Source organism: Garra rufa, chromosome 22, assembly GCF_049309525.1.
Source record: "Garra rufa chromosome 22, GarRuf1.0, whole genome shotgun sequence".
In the NCBI taxonomy this organism is placed as follows: domain Eukaryota; kingdom Metazoa; phylum Chordata; class Actinopteri; order Cypriniformes; family Cyprinidae; genus Garra; species Garra rufa.
Window position 1 is genome coordinate 20,471,159 of NC_133382.1, and position 18,235 is coordinate 20,489,393.

At 37.2% G+C, this 18,235-nt stretch overlaps 1 protein-coding gene across 1 annotated transcript in view; it reads left to right on the plus strand.

Annotated features, from left to right (window-relative positions):
• The window catches only part of ca10a (carbonic anhydrase Xa), a 232,012-nt gene that overhangs the window by 18,534 nt on the left and 195,243 nt on the right, over nt 1–18,235 (plus strand). The window contains exon 3 of the mRNA XM_073828405.1: nt 5,212–5,286. Within this exon, the coding sequence (XP_073684506.1) occupies nt 5,212–5,286 (75 nt within the window). The remainder of the gene's footprint in view (nt 1–5,211; nt 5,287–18,235) is intronic.

An 18,235-nucleotide genomic window follows, 5' to 3' on the forward strand; every position in this document is an offset into this window, starting at 1 on the left:
GCCAAAGACTCTCCAAGGATCACAGTCTGAGAATTGCTGAGATTAGTTGGGTCTTTGGGTGAGAAAGCCTATGGTCAGATGAAATTTAACAGTTTGGTGAAGGCAGGGATAAAATGTGCCCCATGCCCACAGTTAAATAAACTACTGGATCTTTAATGTTGTGGGCCTATTTTTCTGCTGGAGGTCCTAAACATCTTGTTCAGATATATGGCATCATGGATGCTATCAAATACTAACAGATGAAAAAAAAAAAAAAAATCTTAACCTGCCTACCTCTATTAGAAATGGGCCATGGTTGGATCTTCCATCAGGGTTGGATCTAAAATCAGGACAATGCTTCAAAACAAACATTAAAATTAACACAAAAATGTATCACTGAGCACAAAATGAAGCTTTTGCCATTGCCATTCCAGTTCCCTGACATGAACTCTGTAGAAAATAAGTGGGATAAACTAAAGAGAAGCAGCACCAACATGCTGCTGGGAATCTGAAGGATCTGGAATGGTCTCTGATCTCTCGTCAGGTGTTCTCCAAACTTTTCAGGCAATACAGGAGAAAACAGGATAGTTGTTTTCTTGGGAAAAGGATGTTGCGATAATTGGGTGCCAATAATTGTGGCCAACGTTGACTAGAGAAAAACATTTATTTTGTAATGAGATTGTACCTCCACCCCCCCCCCTCCCAACACACACACTTTCCATTGTTTTTGCTTCAATGATAGGTTAGAATTTTGTGAATTTTTGTCATTAAGACCAAAAGGATCATGAAACAGATGACTTTTCACAGTCATCTTCACTCATATTTATCAATGGTCCCAATATTAGTGGAGGCCACTATATATTGTCACATTACTGTGACAATATATAGTGTCATTGGTTTTTGAATATCTTTTGTTTTCAAATTTACTTCAAATAAATCAGTTTTCACTGTATAAAAATGCCAGCTCGGTGTGGACTATAGAGGCCAAAATAAAAGATGTGTTTTCAAATTTATCTGGACTAATGTGGACTGTGAAATAAATCTGTTTAAATCGTGTTAGTGGACTACAGTAGTTGGTAGAGAACAAGTACTCGCCTACCTAATTACTTGCACACATCTCTAATCTCTAGTAGTGACAAATGTAGACAAATTTGCCTCTGTGCCTTTTATGTTTAGCTGTTGTGAAGTGCCTCTTTGAAAATCCTTTACCAAGCAGGGGGGGCCCTCCATTGGGAACAGGGATCAGAAAATTAGTGTTAATTACTTTTTGATCTATTGACACTAACTCTGCAGACATTCAATAGGTTTGTTACCTCTGTGCTGCAACCGCCCTCATCTATTCATTTGATTACCAACTTTGAATAATGCATGAGCAAGTCAGCTGCTGGGAAGCGGCACCATTTGTAAAATGCTGAAAAGGCAACGCCAGCAGCATTCAATCATATTATTAAGCCAATCATTTGAATGCCATTATTAAAACGTAAAGTGTAAACCCCGTTGGATCTGAGATGATACTGTCGCTTAGAGGCAGTTCAGACTCAATTCGGCGATTATGCGTCGTCTTCCATCGAACGTGGGGTCATTGTCTATTTAGTAATTGTTGTCTCTCCCTTTGATTAGTTTTGACAGGATGCAAAGCGATGCAGATGTCACTGCTAACATCCCGACTGTGGACTTCCAGCATGCCGCCAATTACTCAAAGTCTTTCGGACAGAACGTTGTGAAATTAACAGCTTTAGATGTTTTCTCCGTATGACCTCCGACTTCATTTTCGCTTTATTTATAGATTTTAAGCATTTCTTTCTGCTGAAGCCGGTAAATATGTTATTGGGGCATCGCCAAGCTGTGTGGGAAATGGAATAGAACTTAGCTGCTTTGCTCAAACTGCTGTCATAATGAAATATGTGATGTCTCATTTTCATGCAGCCCTGCACATTCAACTGGGACACTCATAAGATCTGAGTGCAATGAATTACATTCAATCACAACAGTTCTTTGGTCCCTGTAAGCTTACAGCCGTATACACACTTACATAAAAGCCAACTCTCATTTTAATCACAATAGGCATAAAAACACTAGACTTGGATGTTCTGTGAAAAGGTTTTGTCGTATAAAGTCTGGAGTGCGTGAGTCTTATGCTTTCAGAAATGATCAATTGGCGTTATGTTTTCCTATCCTGTCTCTGTCCCACTAATGACGGCAGCTTTGAGCTGCAGGGATGGGAGCTTTGTTTTCCCCACTGAGAGGGAGAGAGATGGTTTGATGCAGTGTCTGATGCTTGTCCTGGAGCTTCCACTAAAGCTCTCCTGTATTATTACGCCAGTGTCCCTCAGGAGAACATGGCTGATGAATTGTTATTGCCTCTCACTCCATACTAACTTCTGCTTGAAGACAGATCCTGACAGGATACCTGAGACAAGGACAGGGAGAGAGATTGGTGATGTTTAGCAATTGGTGATGAAATATAAACTTTTGTCATTTTCCCCCTACAGTGAGGGGAAGAAATTATTTGATCCTCCTGCTGATTTTGTACGTTTGCCCACTGACAAAGAAATCAGTCTATAATTTTAATGGTTTATTTGAACAGTGATGACAAAAAAAAATCCACATTTATGTTTTTAAAATGCATTTTTAAAAACATAATATTTTGATTTGCTTTTTAATGAGTGAAATAAGTATTGACTTAGTACTTGGTGGCGAAACCTATAAGACATTTCTTGTAGTTGGCCACCAGGTTTGCTTACATCTCAGGAGGGATTTTGTCCCACTCTTTGTTGCAGATCCTCTTTAATTCATTAAGGCTGGCATTTGCCAACTCAAACCTTCAGCGCCCTCCACAGATTTTCTATGGGATTAAGGTCTGGAGACTGGCTAAGACACTCCAGGACCTTAATGTGCTGCTTTCCTAAGCCATTTCTTTGTTGCCTTGGTGTTTTGAGTCATTGTCATGCCCATCCACAAACCATTTTTAGTGCCCTGGGTGAGGGTAGTCCATCGTCCCTTTGATGCGGTGCAGTTTTCCTGTCCCCTTAGCAGAAAAACACCCTCAAAGCATAATGTTTCCACCTCCATGTTTGACAGTGGGGATCGTGTTCTTGGGGTCATGGGCAGCATTCCTCCTCCTTCAAACACAGTGAGTTGAGTTGATGCCAATTTTTTTATGCCGTTTTTGGTCTCAACTGACCGCAACACTTTCACATAGTTCTTCTCTGATTCATTGAGATGTTCATTGGCAAACTTCAGACGGGCCTGTACATGAGCTTTTTTGAGCAGGTGGATCTTGCGGGCACTGCAGCGTAGTGTGTTACCAATAGTTTTCTTGCTGACTATGGTCCCAGCTGCCTTGAGATAATTGACCAGATTCTCCCATGTAGTTCTGGGCTGATTCCTCGCCATTTCTCATGATCATTGAAACTCCACAAGATGAGATCTTGCATGGAGCCCCAGACCAAGGGAAATTGACTTTTATTTTGTGTTTCTTCCATTTGCGAACAATCTCACCAACTGTTGTCACTTTCTCACCAAGCTGCTTGGTGATGGTCTTGTCCATTCCAGCCTTGTGTAGGTCTACAGTCTTGTCCCTGACATCCTTGGACAGTTCTTTGGTCTATGGCCATGGTGGAGAGTTTGGAATCTGATTGATTGATTTGCTTCTGTGGACAGGTGTCTTTATACAGGTAACAAACTGAGATTAGGAGCACTTCCTTTAAGAAAGCGCTCCTAATCTCAGCTTGTTACCTGTATAAAAGACACTTAAGGAGCCAGAAATCTTGCTGATTGATAGGGGGTCAAATACTTATTTCACTTATTAAAATGCAAATCAATTTATAACTTGTTTTAAATGTGTTTTTCTGTTAAAATAAACCTACCATTAAAATTTATAGACTTATTTCTTTGTCGGTGGGCAAACATACAAAATCAGCAGGGGATCAAATAATTGTTCCCTCACTGTACTACTGTAATGAATATACTTTTTAATTACTATTTGCAGGGTCATGAAATGTCTGCAACATAAGTTGGCTAAGTTTGGGGAAAGAGAGAGTTCACCCAAAAATGAGATGGTAATGCCAAAAGATGAAAATTGTCATTATTGACTAACTCTCAAGTTGATCCAAACCTATGTTACATTCTTCTGCTGAACACAGAAATATATTTTGAAGAATATGGGTAACTAAACAGGTGCTGGTCCCCATTGACTAGCATATGAAAAATACTAAAAAAAAAAAAAAAAAACTTTGGAAGTCAGTGGGGATTTCCCATATTATTCAGAATATCATCTTTTGTGTTCAGCCTTAACTATCTCTGTAATGTCTTCAATTAAATATACGTTCACCTTTTTTTTTTTTTTTTTTTTAAAACCAAAAAGGCTATACAAGATGGGTATCAAATTCAGAATTTTACTTGATGCTGGATCCACTCCAGTAGGTGTCACTGTAAATCTAACGCATTATGTATATCAGCTGTTTTGGAAGACAAATTTGAGAACAAGCCCCAAAGCAATTCAAAATCACTATTTAGAAGTTTTAATGCAATCTAAAAAGAAGTCTGACAACACCCAGAAGCGATCCTTATTCATAGGGATCTTTAGATCAGCAGTTCAAGCATTGTAGTCAACTTCAATTTTGTTTTTTAACAACATTATGTTCAGATAAAGTAGTACTCCGTTAAATCGTTAGCTTCACATTGGTGTTTTTTTTCCTCCACTAGAGACTCTAAGAGGAGGAAGCATTTTCACCTCTCCAGCCACCTCCTCTTTTTGTGAAATTGAACCACTCTCCTGCATTAGTTCTTGTCCTTGATGGAAGGATTAACCCTCCTCCAGTTCCATTAAAAGGCAGCCTTACCACCTCTGGCCCCATAGTCATGTTTTCCAGTGGCAGTAAGGACGAGAAAGTTTAGGTGTAAAAATGCAATATCCTAAAATCTTGCCTTGTAATTTCAGGCTGTGACCTCCTTTAGCGGCGGGACCTTTACTTGGTCACTTCAATTATAAACTACAGCCCCGGTTTAGTCGGATTTCTTGTTGGGTTCACACAGAATGCATCTCCATTCAAATGTTTGAGGAACAAATGTGGAAGCTTTTAATTTCAGTTTTGTTTGTTTAGTGCCTCTCTTGCAGGGCTGTTTGCCAGAAATCATTTTTAAATGGCGAGTGACAATGAATGGTCATTCAATAATGTTTTTCTATAATTAATGCTAAATCACTCTAATTTTCCTCTTCTTTTCTCACAGCTCAGCCAAATCCACCCAAAATCCACGAGGGATGGTGGGCTTACAAAGAAGTTGTTCAGGGGAGCTTTGTTCCAGGTAATCACTTTACAACAGCTTTTTATCAGTGTTCACGAGTGACGTTCTCTACGCACATGGATTCTACATTCATTCTAATTAGAGGATAATTACTGCTTTGTGATGTTAAATCACATTTTGTCAATTATTTAGTCCTCCTAAATATTATGGGTCACTAACAACTTCATTTTATTTTAAAGGAATAGTTTACCTAAAATGAAAGTTGGCTGAAAAATTACTCACCCCAAGACCATTCACGATAGCTTTGTGGATGAATTTGTTTCATTATCAGGATAGATTTTAAGATCACTTGCTCAGCAATGGGTCCTCTGCAGTGTATGGGTGACAAACAGCTGATAAAAGAGTCACAAGTAATCCACATCTCCAGTCAATCAATTAACATTTTGGAAAGTAGAAAAATGTGTGATTAAATGAACAAACAAATTCATTTGATGTTTTTAGCTTCAAATTATTACACAGTCACATGTAAACATCTTAACAAATGTTTGAGGATATTGAAGTAAGAGGATAACAGGGGATAGACACTTTCCCCTGTAGGAAATGTTACTATGGATTATAAAGAAACTAATTCATCTACATATTGGATGGCCAGAGGGTGGATATGAATTATTCCTCTAACTATTGGAATCGGTGAGTGTGTGTGTGTGTTTTTCTTTCTTTTCTTTTTTCATTTACAGAAACCACAGGCATGAACCAATTTGCTAGAATGATTCTGACGTTGATTCATTAATTCTTGTAAAGATTGTTGGAGATTGATTATTCTCTTTGCTTACCTGGAAGTAAAGCTGCATGGATACAACGCGACATTCAAAATCAGTGTTTGATCACGCTGCTACTTATACTTACAGCATGGTGCATGAATAGAGCTTTTGAAACAAAGAGGACAAGTTAACACCAGAAATTGAAATGCCAGACATGTTAAAATGAGTGTAGGATTCTTATTTTTTTCCAAAAATTCTGGTCTTGGTTCTATTTTTCATATGTTTAGATTAAGGATTCTTCAGAAAGGTTTACAAACTCAAGAATCTTTTCAAGTACTTCCTGATGCTTGAGAATGAGTTGTTTTTCTTTCTATTCTATGTTCTTTTTAATTAAACATTGTTTTTTAAATTTGAAGCAATTTATTTGTGTAGCGAAGATTTGAATCAGATAAAACGCTGATTTAAAAATCAATAAATGTTTGCCACATTTATTATTAGTGCCATATTTCTATGGCTCTCAGAGACATTGGTTCTTGTTTACTAAAAAGTTGAATTATGTGCACAGAAAACATTCTCCACCTGATTCAAGTGCATATGCACAATAATTGTTTTTGAACATTTTATAGGATTAGTTTACTTCCAGAATAAAAATTCTGATAATCTACTCGCCCCCAATGCCTTTCTTTCTTCAGGCGAATAGAAATGAAGGTTTTTGAAGAAAACATTCCAGGATTTTTCTCCATGTAGTGGACTTTAATGGAAGCCAATGAGTTGAAGGTCCAAATTGTAGTTTCAATGCAGCTTTAAAAAACATGATCCCAGCCGAGGAACAAGGCTCTTATCTTACTTCTCGCATTACGTAGTCACATTGGAAAGATCATGTGAGACGTATGCATAAGTACCGACCCAGTGTTTACAAAGTGAAAATGCAAAGAATGTCAAACTAAATGTCAAACTTTACCGAAAAGGTCCCATTGAAGTCCACTATATGGAGAAAAATCCTAGAATGTGTTTCTCAAAAACTCAATCATTTGTGACCCAGCCGAGGAACAAGGGTCTTATGCATACGTCTCACATGATCTTTCCAATGTGACTACGTAATGCGATTAGTAAGATAAGTACCAACTCAGTGTTTACAAAGTGAACATGCACAAAATGTCAAACGGCCTTTACAAAAAAAGGTAAAACAACGTTGTCAGACAGTTTTGAAGTTGGAGGAGAAAATGAGACGGAGCTTTTCGCCTACCCTACCAACGTGACCCTTCCAACGTGATTACGTAATGGGTAAAGTTGTTGATGCGCATCGCAGAGCTAGGGCTAGACGAGGATTTGTGGTTAAGTGTACTAATTATTATAAAAAATTTTTTTAGAAAATGACCGATCGTTTTGCTAGATTAGACCCTTATTTCCCAGCTGTGATCATTTAGAGCTCTTTGAAGCTTCATTGAAACTGTAATTTAGACCTTCAACCCATTTCCTCCCATTGAAGTCCACCATATGGAGAAATATCTGGAATGTATTTTTCAAAAACTCAGACATTTGTGACCCAGCCGAGGAACAAGGGTCTTAACTAACTTCTCGCATTACGTAGTCACATTGGAAAGATCGTGTGAGACGTATGCATAAATACTGAACTAGTGTTTACAAAGTGAACATGCAAAGAATGCCACACTGCCTTTACCAAAAAGGTCCGATTGAAGCCCACTATATGGAAAAAATCCTGGAATGTATTTTTTCTAAAAAAAAACTCAATCATTTGTGACCCAGCCGAGGAACAAGGGTCTTGTCTTATCTAAGTTAAGTACCGACCCAGTGTTTACAAAGTGAACGTGCAAAGAAAGTCAAACGGCCTTCACCAAAAAAGGTTAAACAATGTTGTCGGAGAGTTTTGAAGTTGGAGGAGAAAATGAGATGGAGTTTTTCACCTGCCCTAGCACCAACATGACCCTTCCAGCTTGATTATGTAATGGGTGAAGTTGTTGATGCGCATTGCAGAGCTAGTGTTAGACTAGCATTTGTGGTCAAAAGTATACAAATTTTATTTTATTTTTTTAGAAAATGACCAATCGTTTTACTAGATAAGACCCTTATTCATCAGCTGGGAGTCCTTTGAAGCTTCATTGAAACTGTAATTTGGACCTTCAACACATTAGCTCCTATTGAAGTCCACTATATGGAGAAAAATCCTGGAATGTATTTCTCAAAAAATAATTTGTGACCCTGGACCACAAAACCTTTTTTTAAAGTTGTCAAAATTAAGTTTTGATATATTTATGGTAAGAAATTTGCAAAACATCTTCATGGAACATGATTTTTGGCGTAAAAGGAAAAATAGTTCGATAATTTTGACCCATACAATGTATATTACGACTGGTTTTGTAAAAGGAAAAATAGTTCGATAATTTTGACCCATACAATGTATATTACGACTGGTTTTGTAAAAGGAAAAATAGTTCGATAATTTTGACCCATACAATGTATATTACGACTGGTTTTGTGGTCCAGGGTCACATTTATTTGTAATAGATATAATTTGTAACATTATAAATGTCTTTACTGTCGCTTTTGGCCAGTTTAATGCCGTGTGTACGCACAGTTAGTGAATGAGACCCATTATCTACAGATGAAATTTATTTTTCACCGATTCACTTTCTGTCTCTCTCTATAAACTATAAACCTCTTTGTGGAATAGTGGCGTGATGAGAGTCTGTTGGGGTCAGCAAAGGGCCGTCAACCTACATAACATGAGCAAGCCGGACGTCCAAGCTTATAGTTTATGATACCTTATTTATGTTTATGGTTTTATGTTCTCTTTGATCCTTTTTTTAGAGGATTACACTGTTCAATGTTATGAGGGAGGGCAGAAAGAAGGATTTTAAAAGAGATAAAGCTAGAGAAACGTTTTAAACCTTTGTCTCTGAGTCAGAGTCACATCCTGTGGAATATCACGCTGGGCTTAGATGCACACCATCTTGAGCTGCTGAGAGGGGTGTTGGATTGGCAATCTGGTTCCTGTTTATTCACCAGAGGTGTGGGAAGGACTTCGTGTTAGGGAAGGGGCAGCTGTATTTTGATGATTGTTTAATGCTCTGTGCCCGGAACACTAAAGTGCCTGTTATCTATGAGCCCCAGCGTTCGTGTTTCTGAAAAGCTGTACTGTATGTTGCATCAGTGCGATCTGAGTGTGCCTGTGGGGCAGTGGAATGGATGGTGCCCCTGACCGCTGCTGGCTGATGAGCTACAACATGTTCTACTCTCAGCAGTGTTCTTAGCATGGCTTTAATATTACACACTGTAGCTTGATTTTGTTCTGAAAAAGTAAGAAATGAAGAAATTCTAGTGATTTACACTCGGTCATCGATCTATCTCCAATTCAGAGTAGAAGTGGGTGGCATAATGTTATTATTCAATGTTAAAACAAATCGTAACCAGAAAACTGTGAGACGCCATTGGAGATCGCTTCATGTATCATAACTACAATGCACAATATATCTATATCTATATCTATATCTATATCTATATCCATATCCATATCTATCTATGTATCTATCTATGTATCTATGTATCTATCTATGTATCTATGTATCTATCTATCTATGTATCTATCTATCTATCTATCTATCTATCTATCTATCTATCTATCTATCTATCTATCTATCTATCTATCTATGTATCTATGTATCTATCTATCTATGTATCTATCTATCTATCTATGTATCTATCTATCTATCTATCTATCTATCTATCTATGTATCTATGTATCTATGTATCTATGTACGTATGTATCTATGTACGTATGTATCGATCGTACGTATGTATCGATCGTACGTACGTATGTATCGATCGTACGTATGTATCGATCGTACGTATGTATCGATCGTACGTACGTATCGATCGTACGTATCTATCTATCGTACGTATCTATCTATCTATCGTACGTATCTATCTATCTATCGTACGTATCTATATATCTCTATCTCTCTCTCTCTCTCTCTCTCTATATATATATATATATACTGTTATTCAGCATGGATGCATTCACTTTATCAAAAGTGACAGCAAAGGCATTGAGAATGTTACAAAAGATTTCTATTTTAAATAAGTGCTTTTTTTATATCTCACAATTCTGACTTTTTCTCAGAATTGCGTGATATAAACTCAATTGCGGGAAATAAAGTCAAAATTGCAAGATAATTTTTTTTTTTTTTTTTATACTCACAATTCTGATTTTATAACTCCCAACTGTGAGTTTATATCACAATTCTGAGAAGAAAATTACTAGTTTGTGTCATGAAATCCTGAGAAAAAAAAAGAGTCAGAATTGAGAGATGTAAACTCGATAATTTTTATTCAGTTGCAAAACTAAATTTTTTTTCTCAGAATTGCGTGATACAAGCGCACAATTGCGAGTTAAGTCAGAATTCAGAGATATAAACCTGCAATTCTGAGAAATTAAATCAGAATTGTGTGATATAAATTCGCAATTCTGAGAAATAAAGTCGCAATTGTGTGATTTATAAACTGGCAATTCTGGCAACTTAGCCTGGGTGTCCCCATGCTGCCTTCCGCGCAGCGCGATTTTATTCACGCTGGAAGGTAGCATGGAAACCCATTTTCACCTCAGATAGGGAACCAATCACAGAACGGGGAGGGAGCAGCAAGACAATGACGCCTTCTATGCGTCGCGACTCACCGAAGCAGTTTGTTTATAACTATGGATCCAGCATGGCAGCAAGTTATCATTCGATGCAGCCGTTCACATGTCGTGCCTAAAAACGCGTGGAAAACGCTAGGCGCGTCGCTTTCTCCTTTCCAAACTGCTCTGTAGCTTGCGCATGGAAAACGCGAGCGCGTCGCTTCCATTATGCGCGCGCATACCGCGCGTCTACATTTGAAATAACGAACTTTAGCGCGCAAAAGACGCGACATGTGAATGACCCCTTAGATAGTGTTCTAAGTAGTTTAGAACGCAAGATTATTTTGAAAAAAAAGCAACTTTTGCCGTTAAACCATCGCTCTGTATACGTCATCCGGTATGATTGAAACGATTGGCTATGAGCTACGCACAGGCGCATTTGATAGACATTCGTAGCGCCACATAAACGGCTCTGGGCATTCGTAAACCACGCCTCAAATACGAGAAAATGAACGTGGTTCCCAGACCACGAATCATGACGAAGTCATAACGTGGTCTGGCGTTAGCCAGGCTACTGGCAACTATCAATATCAGTCTTTTTTTTTCTCCTCAAAACTGGACTTTATAACTCGCAATTGCGAGTTTATATCTCACAATTCTGAGGAAAAAAAAAGTCAGAATTGTGAGTTTTTATCTCGTGATTCTGACTGTATTTTTCACAATTGTGAGTTTATATCCCACAATTCTGACTGTATATCTAGCAATTCTGACTTTATAAGTCACAAATGTGCTTTTATATCTCACAGTTCTGAGAAAAAAAGTCAGAATTGCGAGTTTATGACAGTTCTGAGAAAAAAAAAAGTCAGAATTGCGAGATGTAAACTCGCAATTGTGAGAAAAAGTCTGAATTGTGAGACAAAAAGTTGCAATTACCTTTATTTTTTATTCAGTGGTGAAAACTGGCTTCCATAAATATCTAAAAGTCCTTGAAACAAATTTGAATTGGTTTGGAAACAACACTGTATACGATATTAAAGGGGTAGTTTAGCCAAAGAATTCTGTCATTACTCACCCTCGTGTCTAACCAAACCTGTAAGATGTTCGTTCATCTTCAGAACACAAATTAAGATATTTTAGATGACATCGGAGTGCTTTCTGACCCTCCATAGACCATTTTAATTATGTCCTTACTGTATTTCTGTGCCTTGATCGTGGTAGGACCCTTGCTGTCTATGGAGGGTCAGAAAGCTCTCGGATTTTATCGGTTTCAAAGATGAATCAAGGTCTTACAGGTTTGGAACGACATGAAGTTGAGTAATTAATGACAGAATTTCATTTTTGGGTGAAATATCCTTTTAAGTTTTTAGTGAATGTATCTTTCATACAAGTGTTTTCACTTGTTTTAAGTATAAACAAGTTAAAAGCAAGTAAAAAAACTGTGAACATAGCCACATTCATATTTACATGTAAGATATAAAGAAGCTTTGACTGATTTATTGTTGACATTTGACCTTTGGCTAACAGTACACATGTCAAAGCACTGTTTGTACGGTCATATGTGACCCTGGACCACAAAACCAGTCTTAAGTCGCTGGGGTATATTTGTAGCAATAGCCAAAAATACATTGCATGGGTCAAAATTTTTGATTTTTCTTTTATGCCAAAAATCATTAAGAAATTAAGTAAAGTTCATGTTCCATGAAGATTTTTTGTAAAATTCCTACTGTAAACATATCAAAATGTAATTTTTGATTAGTAATATGCATTGTTAAGAACCTAATTTGGACAACTTTAAAGGTGATTTTCTCAGTCTTTTTGATTTTTTTGCATCCTCAGATTTCTGATTTCAAATAGATGTATCTCAGCCAAATATTGTCCTATCCTAACATACCATACATCAATAGAAAGCTTATTTATTGAGCGTTCATATGATGTATAAATCTCAGTTTTGTCAAATTTAACCTTATGACTGGTTTTGTGGTCCAGGGTCACATATATCGCACATCTATCTGTCTCTGTATGTAATGTTGGAGAGTCACCAAAAGCTTTCATTTAAGCTGTGGTTAAGCTACACAAAATCAATGAAGGATGCTAATAGGCAGGTAGATCCTGCATGTCAAGCACTTACAAGCGGTTTACGGATTGACACCCACTGGTCGAAAAGTAATTAAGGACAGAGAAAAATGGCCTTTGGAGCTCTAGTTGAGCTGGGTGTGAAACAGAGCATATGTAGCCACTAGAAATACATTGGACTGTACTGAAAACTGTTTAATTTCTGTTCAAGTGCTTTGAAATTTATTTGATGACTTGTGAAATTGTTTCATGCGGCAATAAGTTCCATGCGTATTATCATAAACGATTTTGTGCATCTCACAGTGCTTTTGAACCCTCTCTTGCATCACATATCATGCACATGGCTTGTCAAATCTGCAATTGTCACAACTTTCAAGGCAGCCAAAACAACTTCTGTGCATTGCCAGAAAAAAAAGGGGGTGCAGATGGAGGAAGTCGTGCTAAGCATCTTTCTCCGTGAATTACTGAAGAATCTCTGCACATTTTCATATAAATCTGTCTGAGTCAGTCCTGATCAACACAGATTTTATAGCTGATACAGTGTTTCAATCGTGAATGTTGACACCACAGGAAAATGACTGCGATACAACAGTCTGATAGGAGAAAGTTTAATAGGAAAACTGATGTACACCATTGGTTGAATTTTGAATTTAAAAACCAACTGTTTCTATAATTTCAAGGCAAAAGGCTAAAAGACTTTTTAGTACCAGGACATTTGCTTTTCCTAAAAAAGTAGTTGTAGTAGATGGTGTTGATGTACTGATGAGCATTATAATGTGATGTCTATTACACAGACATGGATTCCCTTTAACACATACATCATTGAGTACTAAATGGTCCAGTCTCCATTCACTTTTGGCTGGATTTGCCATTAGGATATGAATATTGGGTACCCATCATTACCTATATTGTACTATTATAGGTATTATACCACATATTCATCTGCATTCTGGCAAGGATTGTAGAGCTGAGGTCAAAAATCAAGACTGAGGTCTAAAAACATTTGAATATTTCTTACTACCTTTCTGGGCCTTAAATGTAGTAGTTGTGTTTCTGTTTATGGAGGATCAGAAAGGTTTTGGGTTTCATGAAAAAATACCGTTTTGAAGATGAACAAAGGTATTACAGGTTTGGAACGACATGTGGGTGAGTAATTAATGACAGAATTTTGCTTTTTGGGTGAACCCTTTAAGACTTTTTTTTTTTTTCCGAAATGGGTTTATTTTGCCCTTTGTTTTAATTCTGGTAAAGCTATTTTAGTTTGACATCTAACATGTAGTTACTTTCAGCCATTTGAAAACAATGTTAATAACCTACAATCTCATCACAATACCACAGAACATCAGCTGAGATATGTGATCATTATGTACCAGGAACTGCTTTCAAAGGGTAATGGTGTTGCCCCAGCTATTCTGGCCCCGTTTTTACTGTGGTCTGTTTGATGATGGCCTCCTAATAATCCCCCTGTATGAATAAATGATCAGTGTCTTTGCTCATCTGACTGATGAATGGGTGTTCTTGCAAACATTAAGTGCTGCAGTACGTAAAGGGGATTCAGAACATTAAAGAAGCTTAATGTACAATGCTTTAGGTATTTGCTAAAAAGCTTAGACTTTCACAGTATGTATTAATTCCTAAACAAAAATATAATGAGTAAGAAGTTTATTATTCAGGATAAAGGCATCTTTCTAGACTGGAAACGATGCATATTCGCACACGAGATGACGATTCCAGTCATTTCCGTGCCCTAGAAAAAGCTGTTGAACTAAATGTTTTGTTCCACATAAGGTGGAATCCCCTCATGGTCTCTTCTAAAGTATGTTGAAATCACATCAGCAGCTGAATATACTACTTGCTTTGTCTTGGTCTGTTATTGGAAAATTAATTGGAGAATAGATTAATCATGCGACAAAATATGCCTGTGAGTATTTCTACAGCAACATAAGCTAATTTTTACTTGTACGATGCTTCATCAAGGTGTCAGTGTAAATCCCATACGATTATTACACTCTTAAAATGAAAGGTTCTTCACAATGCCATAGAAGAACATTTTTGTCTAAATGGTTCCATAAAGAACCTTTAACATCTGAAGAACCTTTCTGTTTCACAAAAGGTTCATTGTGGCAAATAAGGTTCTTTAGATTATAAAAAGGTAAGCAAGAAATGGTTCTTTAAAGAACCTTTGACTGAATGGTTTTTTGTGGACACCAAAACTGGTTCTTCTATGGCATCGCTTGAAGAATCTTTTTGAAGCAGAGTGCATGTCAACTGTTTTTGAAGACAAATGAGAGAAATAGACAAATTAGAGTCTACAAAGCCATTCAAAACCACTATTAAAGGGATAGTACACCCAGTTTTGAAAGTACTCTCATTAATTACTCACCCTCATGTTGTTTCAAACCTGGACATTCGTTCATCTTTGGGACACAAATTAGGATTGACCCTGGACCACAAAACCAGTCTTAAGGGTCAGTTTTTTTTTTTTGAAATTGAGATTTATACATCATCTGAAAGCTGAATAAGCTTCCATTGATGTATGGTTTGTTAGGATAGGACAATATTTAGCCGAGATACAGCTATTGAGAAAATTGCCTTTAATGTTGTCAAAAAATTATGGACGCACCGAATGTTCGGCAACCGAAATTATTCGAATAAGCTAAAGAGCCAAATAAATAACCATGTTCGATAATCGGCCTTCAGCCAAGTGTTTAATTTTGTTCGGCTTCGGCCAAGAATTTCGTCAATGCATATTACTAATCAAAAAATAAGTTTTGATATATTTATGGTAGGAAATGGAACATGATCTTTACTTAATATCCTAACAATTTTTGCCATCAAAGAAAATTTTTGACCCATACAATGTATTATTGGCTATATACAGTGCTACTTACAATTGGTTTTGTGGTCTGGGGTCACATTATTAAGAAACTATTTTAAGGATGTCCTTACTACCTATCTGGGCCTTGAACGTGTCAGTTGCGTTGCGGTCTATGCAGGGTCAGAAAGCTCTTGGATTTCATCAAAAATATCGTAATTTGTGTTCCCAAGTTGAAAGAAGATCTTAGGGGTTTGAAATGACATGAGGGTAAGTAATTAATGACAATTTTCATTTTGAGTGAACTATCCCATTAAGAAGTCTCAATACAGTACAAGATAAGTTTTAATGCAACCTTCATATAACAAAAAAAAATATAATAATAATAATCGGCTGGCTTTATTAAAAATCAACCCCTAGGACCTACTGTGAAATTACCTGAAGTTGAAGAAACACCCAGTTATTCAAAGAAACTTGTCCAATGTTTTACAGCTTTAGTGCTTTGCACATTTATATTCTTAGCTTTTTCTGAGTTCAGATTTTGGTCAAATATGGCGTCTATGTGCTGTTAACATCTCATCTCTGTCTCCACAACATCAAGTGATCCAAGATATCCATTGACCCGGACATCAAACAGGACACAGTATAGTGATTAAAAAAACACACAAGCAGTTCTTGCCTTTTGTTTGAATGTGAACCGTAGAGGAAACGCATTATGCTGCCGCCGTAATCTCTGGGTGCAAGAGACCCGACAACAAAATCCCCACCACAGCTGAATGGTAATTCATCTCATTGACAGTCATCCCCGCTTTTTCCTGAAGGCACGCAGGAATCCTAAGTTTAGGCGGCAAAACATATCCAGAGCAGCTAATTTTCTCCACGGTGGTGAAATACATCACACGGCAGTTCCTCTCAGAATGGGTGACAGCTGTAGGTATTAAGAGACTGGCTGATGGATGGGGTGCAGAGAGGAAGACTCTCATAACCTGCTCTTTATTTACTGTCGCTTGACTGACAGGGACGAGTACGAGCACGATAGGGTCTGGAGGAGAGGATGGGGACGCTTCGGGATGTCTGCGTTGGACATCTTGGGAGCGAAACTATAGTCACACCTTTCTGTCACTCAAGCTTGAATGCTCTGTTATCACCCATCAGTCAGAACACCGGCGGGAAGCCAAAGGGCTTCTGATGTGGGTAGAAACCTGAAAGCTTTAAATGACATTTGTATTGTAGGTTTGAAATATCTGAGGTGTATTGTGGATCATCCAAAATTCGAAAAACGCATACCTGAGCCATTACCATTAGAGAGCTGCCGCCTCGTTAGTGAAGATAAATGTACTATTCATTTCAGTTTCTTGGAACTCTTCACCATCGTTTTAACCGAACTTTCATGTCTGGTTCACAGGTGGTAGATTTTGCTCGGGTAATATGGTGCATTTACTATTCAGCATGTACGTCAGCACTATCTGCTCCAGATCAAACCAATTTCACTCCAGGGGTTGAAAAAAGATGTAAGTGATTTTTGACACCACCCTCATTTAAGAGAAATACAGGGAGGTTGGAGTCTCAGGGGTGTGCTGAGGAGTCTTGCAGATTACTTTAAAATGATGCTGTTCCATATTTTTACATGTGCAGTTCAAACAAGACTCTTTTAGAGATGCACTAAAAGCAATATAAGGGCTAATGTTATGGCTTCTATAAAGATTTTATGTATATCCTTATAAATTATTTGGTTAAATGGCAGGGCTCTTAATGAAAGTGAACCAAGATGTTTCAGTCTTGGATGGTAGACGACATCTGTTCATAATGTGATTGTTTTACATGGGAATGTGATGCAATTTTGGCATTTACTGGTCAGTTTAGTGCTGTCTATATTGGAAATGTCTGTTTTTTCCCCCCATTACGTAGTAGAAAATGAGCAATTACTTACTGTTTTAAAAAAACAAACAAAAAACAAAAAAAAAAACACCAGAGTTGTGTGGTTAATTTAAAAGGGTAGTCGAAAAAATAAAAATTTGTCGTTTGTACAAGTTAGTGTGGTTTATTGTTGTTTTGGATCCTATTGTTTTTCACTGTACGGACAAAAACAGTTCTTTTGAAATATTTAAATGAACAAGGGTGAATTAATCATGAGTTTTCATTATTGGGGGAACAGTCCCTTAAATTCTTATCCAAATCATGATCTTATGGGCTTACATTGAGGATTTTTCGTTTTTTGGCTTTTTATTTGGCTGCTTTAGGGATGCTTGATGTTTTAAGAACATCTGAACTTTGAGAGACCTTCAAACATCATTGAGAATATTTGACATTTACATACAGCCACGTACAGTTGAGGTCAAAAGCTTACATCCCCCTTTCAGAATCTGCAAAATGTTAATTATTTTACCGAAATAAGAGGGATCATACAAAGTGCATGTTTTTGTTTATTTAGTACTGACCTGAATATAACATTTACATAAAATATGTTTACATATAGTCCACAAGAGAAAATAATAGTCAAATTTATAAAAAAAAAAAAGTTTACATCCTCTTGATTCTTAATACTTTGTTCTTACCTGAACGATCCACAGCTGTGCTTTTTGTTTAGTGATAGTAGTTCATGAGTCCCCTGTATGTGCTGAACAGTTAAACTGCCTGCTGTTCTTCAGAAAAATCCTTCAGGTCTCACAAAGTATTTAGTTTCCCAGCATTTCTGTGTATTTGAACCCTTTTCAACAAGGACTG